This window comes from Cardiocondyla obscurior, linkage group LG05 (genome assembly GCF_019399895.1).
Source record: "Cardiocondyla obscurior isolate alpha-2009 linkage group LG05, Cobs3.1, whole genome shotgun sequence".
NCBI classification, from domain to species: Eukaryota; Metazoa; Arthropoda; class Insecta; order Hymenoptera; family Formicidae; genus Cardiocondyla; species Cardiocondyla obscurior.
The window spans coordinates 2,976,832-2,985,280 of record NC_091868.1 but is presented as its reverse complement, the minus strand read 5'-3'; the positions used below and the strand labels follow the sequence as shown (position 1 = coordinate 2,985,280).

General features: G+C 43.9%; 1 protein-coding gene across 4 annotated transcripts in view; it reads right to left on the bottom strand.

Annotated features, from left to right (window-relative positions):
• LOC139102799 (homeobox protein prospero) overlaps positions 1–8,449 on the bottom strand; it is a 39,408-nt gene that overhangs the window by 27,891 nt on the left and 3,068 nt on the right. Inside the window, exons 2-4 of one of the 4 annotated variants that reach the window (XM_070656940.1) lie at positions 7,616–8,098; positions 6,425–6,579; positions 263–422 (exon numbers count right to left, since the gene is read on the bottom strand). In XM_070656940.1, coding sequence (XP_070513041.1) covers positions 263–422; positions 6,425–6,579; positions 7,616–8,098 — 798 coding nt within the window. The remainder of the gene's footprint in view (positions 1–262; positions 423–6,424; positions 6,580–7,615; positions 8,099–8,449) is intronic. The other 3 variants (XM_070656942.1, XM_070656941.1, XM_070656943.1) reach the window with 3 other exon arrangements.

Genomic DNA, 8,449 nt, shown 5'->3' with positions numbered 1-8,449 from the left:
ATAAGAAATGCTCGAGATAAAACGGATACAGGCAGTAATAATTAAGATAATCAAAAAATTAAAAAAAAAAAAAAATAGCAAACGTGAAAACTGATATAAGGTACAAACACCGAAAGCTTAATCTCGTAAAATCGATCGATCGACGATTCCGGCGCCGTTCTACGTGGCGATGATTGATCATGCTCGTCTTTTACCGAAACGCGAAACAATATCGGCTGGAAAATAAAAGAAAATGTAGCGTGTGCGTGTTCGTGTTGCGCACCTGGGGACCCCATACCTCAATGTGGTTATTACGGTTGTAGTGAAGGTTGAGAACTCGGTAGATTTCGGAGTCGCCACCGACTCGGAGATCCTCAGCGTTCTTTACGCCTTCCGAAACTGCTTGTCTCGCGTATTTCTCCATTTGGATATAGTAGAACTCCCTGGAAGCAAAAGAAAAGCGCACGTTATAGACGCCGCGAGATTCGTCGACGGTACATGCTTGATACGTATCGGATAAAATTTTTATATTTATGAATAATACGATTCGGCATGGATTAATATGAGCTCTAATGCAAGTACGACGTGCGTACGTCGGGGTGACAATTAATAATAAATCTTTCTACGTCATCGCGGCTGATTCTTGTCTCGCCTGGCTTCCCCGCGACAGACAGCGGCAGCGCTAATGCGTCATCGATAATTAATTAAAGATCGATGCTAACAGTGGTCTGACGTAAGCGGAAGGAGATGAAAAAAGAAGGAAGGGGCGACGTACATGGAGAGCTCTACGCGAGGCTCTTCTCGACGTTAAGCGAACAGACGCAAAGAGACGATGAAAAAGCTATCGCGTCGGCTACGCAAAAGACACGATGCTCACGTAATTCCGGCGAGTGACGTATAATCAGCGCGAAATTACGCGAGCCCGCCCTTTCCGCGTTCGATCCGCGGTGGGAAAAATCAGCCGTTCCCGGAGATACGTTCATTAATTAATGCGGAAAAACAAACGGGACTCGTTAATTGATGTATAATTGATATAGGAACGGCGATCCAAGTTTTCGAACGAGAAACCAGACGCGAAAGGGCGGCCCTGCTTGCAAATAACGTGCGTGGAAGGGGAAGGAAAATGTGAAAAATACGGGTGCATTTGCTGCACCGAGAGAAATTATTAATACCAAGTTCAAATTTCGTATTTTTTCGCCATTATTCGGCGTCCTTATACATATTCCGTTTATAAGTTTTTCAAAATGCTTTCCCGAAAGATGCAATGGGAATCATTTACGTCGTGTCTTTCAGCGCGCTTTATTCATTACAAGTTCAACCGGAGAAAAAAAAACCGCTTTTTCACGTCCTCATTGATTTTCCGCCTCTGGATAAATCTCGTCGTTGGATGCGTATCGGCAGCAGTCAAGGGTCTGCGTAAAATAAGTAGCGTAGAAAAGTCGGTCGGATTCCTCGAGGACGCAAAGATGGAACGGCTCGACAAAAGAGCGCGATTTACACAAGTCATCGTCGTTGAATATTCGACAATGTAAAGCAACTGCTCGTTTAGCATCCGCTGAGAGCAATTTTTGAGATTGCTCTCGCCGGGCGGATCCGGAACCTCATTTGCCGCGGAAAAACGGGAAAGAATGCCTAGCGATCTAAGTTACTAAAACATTTTTCAACGACGTCGAGCCATTCAAATAAATTTTCATAAATTTTCACAATTGTTCACAAAGTCCCGACTGATTTTTCACGTAACGATGGACACCGTATTTCCACAAAACCATCGCGCCGCCCCGGGGATCGGGAGAGGTCAGGAAACGCTGGCTCTTGCCGAAGAAAACAACGCGTTCTTCCGCAACGTTCACCCCATTCAAAGCTGAAAAGAAAGAAACGGCGGCAGACGAGCGGAGACGAGAGAGCGAAATTCTCTTCGTTCGATATCATTCCGAATTGGTTTTACTGCCAATTAAGATAATTCCGCGCGCTCTTATCAGCAGTCAGTCGGAGAAAGTTATGCACGCGAGAAGAATCGAAAGAGGAGTTCCTCCATCATCCCTTCGCGCATACCGTCCCTCTTCATCTCCTCGAACCATCACCGACACCACCCATCGGCGAGCCACCCCCGCCTTCGCCCTATACATGTGTTACCTGCGCCCATAATCCTTACTCAACCATCCATCGACCGCATTCAAGCTCGTCGGATCGCCAAGTATAGGCGGAATGTGAGGCGAAGGTAGTAGTAGACGGCGACGCTTACGTACCTGCGTTAACGTCGTATATCCTGGCGCACACGCGACGCTTATATACGTGCGATACGCGTACGCGAGTATCTACGAAGTGCCTAATTAAAACAGACACCCGCGGAGACGATAGAAAGAGCGAGATACGAGAGACTGGCCGTATAATGGGGCGCGCGAGAGCGCAAGGGAGACGGCGTCGGCTCCGTAGTCTGTTTGACAAAAAGCCCGAGTGCTAGAATTGCCACTCTTCGACCACCAAGTGCAGAGGATAAGAGCAACGGTGAACGAGAGAAGCCGTCGGCGAGAGGGAGAGACCGGGAGGAAGGCAAGCAGAGCTGGCGAACGCGCGAGCGAGAGAGCGTGCGATAGAGGGTGAACCGCGGGCTCATTCATTATAGTATTGTATAATTAGGATAATAATAAGCTCTCTTCAGGGCTTTCTTGCGCTTCGTTGCAACGGGACGATTCTCAAGCGCAAAAGGAAGAGAAAGCGAGAGAGAACAGGCAAGGAAATATCGATAAGAAGAGAAAGAAATAGAAAGGAAAAGAGGCGTGAATATCTGCAGAAGCGCTAATTATTAGTATTTAATTACGGTGCGCTTCGTCACTCCAAAAGAAATGAAGAACACGCGGAATCCGCGACGTTCCACATTCTTCGAGCGAGCTTTCATTTGATCTTTCGGTTTCCTCTTCGCTTATCTCTCTTGTTACATACATTGAGATGATGAAACATCTCCTTATTACGTATTTATACTCGGAAATTTGGCGAGGTATTTCGCGTCCAGGGTACGATATTTAACTGCACGAATTACTTCGCTCTTTGGAATATTTAAATTTTATTTGAAACGCCGGAGAAAAATAGATGGGCGAAACGAGCACGGAGGTGTCGAGTATTGAAGTAGTTAATGGTAACGGCGTTTGTCGACGCGATGCCTTCTTCAACCGCGATCTTCATCGTTGTCAGTCGCTTTTTAAGCCCGCCGCTTTTATAACGCGTTGCTCGCATATGCGAAAGCACCAATTAAAAAGGGAACTCCCGGGCTCTCACTCGGAAGTTTGTTTTCTTGCAACCGTCATCCCGTAATCACTCGGACAATTCGCGATAAAAAGCGCATGCGGGTCGACATACTAATGAGAAGAAATTTAATTGGAAACAATTGATAATTCTTATGATAATTCAGAAAATATCCTGATGCTATTTCGCGGAGTTTTTTTTTTTTTTCTTTTTTACCTTCCGTATAAAAAATACATTTATAAATCAAACATTATACAGAAGTAGAAATATGGCATAGATTATAATTAGCAATAAAGTACAATCATATTTTGTCGCAATGAGAAAATATTACGCGAAAAAGAGAGTGACGTTTGAATATTGCATCAGAAATTTGCATGATAAATCTTTTTTAAAACTTTTATTTATCAGAAATGTTAAAGATAAGACGGGCCAGAAATAAAGATATTTTATTTCGCGTGCGAGAAACGAGATTTGCCTGGCGACTTTAAGAAATAGGGGCGGACGGGGATGTGGCGAGAAGTCGCACGCCTTCGGTCGTTTTGCGATATACATTGCGGCGCGCGTCTTCTCGCCTTACAATCTCCCTCTTTCCAATATCTATTCAAGGAACGTGCTTCTTAAGCCACCGAACCAGCCAGCCAAGCCCCTTTTAACGGTTATGCCAAGTCAGTAGACGTCCGACAATAGCGAGTGGCGCAGCCCTCGAAGACGCGACTTGGCGCTGAACGTTTGAATCCCTCACCGTTTTCTTAACGAAACTTTCCCACGGCGTTCCCCTTTACAGACGCTAGAAGAAACTTACGGGGCGGTTCGCTATTGGCAAAAGTTCCGCAAAGGGAAGGACCCTAAGAGACCTTTCTTCGTGCGCTTCGCGACGCGACGATCCATAATTTATACGGGCATCTGTAAAAGGGTCTCGGCATGCAGTCGCATTAAATATTATCGATAAGCGCGTTAAATCTCAACGCGCCTCGCGGGGATTATCTCGCGCGTGTATAATTCGGCGCTGTCGGCTGGTAAAGCCGATCGCCGGCTGCGGAAGCGGCTGTTAAAGAATTCGAGAGGAACTGCCCGTCGTCGTCTACCGGCGCTCACGCTCTACTTTATCGCCGCGACGCGAGACAGGAGGTCACGAGGCGTGAAAGTGCGTGTAACGAGAGAGCATTAAGCGTCCGCGCGTTAGAATTCGCGCGCGAGCGCGTCCGTGCGCGGGTGGCCGCGCGTGGTAGATGCGTGTCTCTAGACGCGTCTTCTCGCTCGTGCGTCGATGAGCGCGGCACGGATGGATGAGCGGCTACGTGCGTTTGCCCGCTCGGGTGTAAGCGTCCATTCAGAGGGCGCGTTCAAAAAGGTGTCGCGCGGGGTCTTGATGTTGCTCGTGCACCCTTCTTAATTAGTAATTAACACTTTAATGCTGTCTGCACTCAGACCCGCGCCCGCGTCGCCTCCTCCCGACTTTAAAGCCGCAAGAAGGAGGGTAGCACCGCGAGGGGGTGAGGCACGTCGCGGAAAAACGTGCGACACTAAAACGCAAGTCGGTAAATGATTAACGCTTTACACGTCTCGTTCCTCGGTGAATACTTTGTAGAGTTCTAAAGATCGTCGAGTACGTCGATCGCCGCGTCGAAGGGAGCAGCGAAAGGATTTCCGCAGCTTTTGCCGCGTCGTTTTTCGAACGACGGTTGAAAACGGATATATTTTACGCGCCGCTCGAGCGATCGGCGAAATCGCCTTCAAAGTTAAATTATTAGCTTCAGATTTAATTTACGAATAAGCGTCTTTGGTACTTTCGAGCGCATTATTATTTACGTCGGTGCACGTGATTTCAATGTCCCTTCCGTAACCGAGCGCGATAAGAGTGGGCGCCACTACTTGGTGAACATATCTCCCCGCGTTCTCCGTGGATGGACACGCGTGCCCACGTCCCGCACCACGTGCGTCGTCCGTCCTATCGGCTAAGCCGTCTTTTTTTTTTTTTTTCACGAGCAAGTTTCCTAAGCCTGCGAGACAATCGGCCGGCGATCGTACGGCAGATGTGCCCCTGACAATGAGCTTCTGGGCCCTCGCCCTTCATAAAAGAGGGAACTCGAAGAACGGCGGCACGAGAAGGGGCACTAGAGGGGACAGGCGGGAACGGTCACGGGGGGGTAAGGGGATTCTACGACTGCGAGGCACGACGGTATCGAAGGTTCCGCGTGCCGCACGCGCCGATCTTACAATGCACACTTCTCGTGTGCCCCTTGCTTTTCGACCGCTCGGCCCCTTTTCGTCTCTTCTCCCCTTGCATCTGGCTTGCCTTAGACCCGTTCCCCATTTCATCCCCGGCAACTTCTGTCTTTTTCTCCTCCCCAACTAGTCTGAGTTCTTTTTTCTTACCCCCAGGAGGGGTGCCAAGCATCGACAGACAGATAGACGGACAATTTTGTTAGCTACGCGCGCACTTTTGGACGTAAATCCGTCGCACATGCAGAACGAAATTTATTATGCAAAGACCGCGAATAATAAGAACGATTGCAATCCGTCCGTAGGGTGCGGTTTCACGTTTCGCGCAAACAAGACGAATATTATGTTTCACGAATACTAGATCGAGACGATAGAAATTAAAAAAAAAATTAACTGAGCTACTGCATCGAAATAATAAAGATATTCTTCTGTATTAAATATATTTAAGAAAGAGCGCGGCTTATTTCAAGCGAGATAAAATTTTCAAATGCAATTGAATAATTATTACATTGTATGTGAAATAATAAAAGTTTTAAATTAGAAATATTATAAAAATATTTATGTGAAAGATAAGATCGAATTTTTTCGTGGAAAAAAAATATTTCTTAAGATAATATTAAAGAAATACATATCAAAATTGTTGGAATTCATAATTATAAGTTTCACAAATGTATTGCGATTCGTAAGCAGATTATATGCTTCGCTGTTTAATTTTCGTTAAAAAAAAAAAAAAAAGAAAAAAAGAAATTAAAATAAAATAAAATAAAATAAAATAAACTAAAAATAAAATGTGATCTGGCGAATCGTAGCGCGCGTTTAATTCGTACGAAATTCCCCGGGATTTCTTCTCGACGAGGAAGATTTTGCACGGCGGAAAAATAAGGGGAACGTAACCACATTTCTTGCACTTCTGGCAACGAGCGAACCCCTTAGCAAAAAAGATTGTTCTGCTATTATAAGTTTAAAATTATACATTACTCACCGGAAGTTGGAGAACCACTTGACCAGCTGCGCTGTGTTGTTTTTGTTAAACTTGATGTCGGGGAAGTACATCTTAAGGACGGCCGAGGATGGGTACCTGACCCAGAAGAACATCAGCTTCGCCTTCCTCAGATGCATCGGCGTCAGCGTCGACGAGTTCACCGTGGTTAAGGAAATACTCATTTTGCAATGCATACAAATACACAAAGGTATATAAAAATTCCTATAGAAAAAAAGAGAGAGAGAGAGAGAGCGTTTTCTCGGACGTTTGATTATCTCAAATATAATCGTGTTTTCTTTCGTACCGAATCGGATCAGAAATCGTACAAATTACGGCTATCGCGAGGGTAGGCGATAGAAGGGTTCTTGCCGCGAAGTTGATCTACGATTGGCCGTATCCTCAGCAGAAGCCTTACCGGCTCCTTATACGTAATAGGATCTCTACATGTGGTTTCATCGCAATCTTATTCGATTAATTTGCGCTATTCTTACTACAGTACTCCCAATTTAATTTATCTAAAATATATGAACTTAATAATATATTCATATAACGCGGGACAGATTATTGGCTTGCGAAGTTGGGTGAGACTGCAAGCCGAGGGTGGGCCGAGGCAGGCAAAGAACTTTTGGCTCGGTACGTTGTTGCCGGATTAACTCTATTCGTAGGTGCAGCCAACATTAGCCTAACTCCGTGGCAAACTAATCTAACATTCGTCCGAGCTTCCTCGCTGCAGCCGCCTTCCAAACGAACCATTTTGCGTGGCTTTTTCTCTCTTTCTCTTTCTCTAAAAAAAGAATTCATCGTTACAACCTAAACTTTTCGAGTTTTGCCTCTCTTCTACCTCAAAAAAAAAAAAAAAAAATACTCGAGTTTCTTAACCGTTTCCTAGTATTCTCATATACCAATTAACACTCTAAATCAATTAATTAATTAATTAATCAATTAATCAATTAATCAATTAATTAATAAAAAATAAATCTTTACATAATTTTTTTTTTCTTTACAATTAATATGTTTAATTTTATTATTTCTAGATAAATAATTTGTATCAATTCTTTCTCGAGTAATCTTTATAATAAAATAATAAATGTAATCTTTGTAAAATGTTACCTGAAGGAAATTTCTTAAAACTAGCACAGCATAATTATCTAAAATTTTGCTCTTTAGCATATAAGTATTAGAAAAGGATATTGTAGGCTGAATTCCATCGTAGCTGATATCGCCGGAATTGCAGTCGCTAGCTCGGTCGTTGCTGTCCATCCTAAGGTGTCCGTAGTCCGGACTGCCGTGCTGAGCTGCCGCCAACAAGGCTGGATGCAACATAGCTGGCGGATGGGGCAGTGGAGGGGAATCCCTGAGTTCTACACCTCCACCCGGAGGACTCGCGGGTAAATGATGTGGCCCCGGAGGTGGTACTTGACCAGGATGACTCGCATGAGGATTGAAAAACGGCGAATAGGGCGAGAACACTTGACTCTCGTGGAGGCTTGGATTTGGTATCGCTACGCTGGTTGGCAGGGATACCGGCAGCATCGGTGGTGGCGCGTGGTAAGGTCTCGGTGGTGGAGGAGGCGGGGGACTATCACTACCTCCTTGAGATCCGTTTCCCTCTTGCGCTAGGATTCTGGACACCGTTCTGGGAGTAATTCTTGTATCCGTCACCTGTAAAGCGTACTAATTAGTATTTTTTTTTTAGTCAGATTTATTAAATTTCTTACATAATAATATATATAATTTATATATCTATATATATATAGTAATTTTATTTATGATGAATTATTAAAGTATATTGTAATAAATTTAAAAAATAAATAAATGAATAAATAAAGAGATTATAAAATTTTCGCTAATTTTAATGAATTAAATTTAATATTATTCGAATATTATAAGTGCTTTAAAGTTAGTATTTTTCTATACATATGTACGTATAAAATTTTATCATTTATATTAAAAATATATCAACGGAGATATTGTACGAATATTATCACAAATCTTAATTTATATAAACTATATTAATTTACAGAA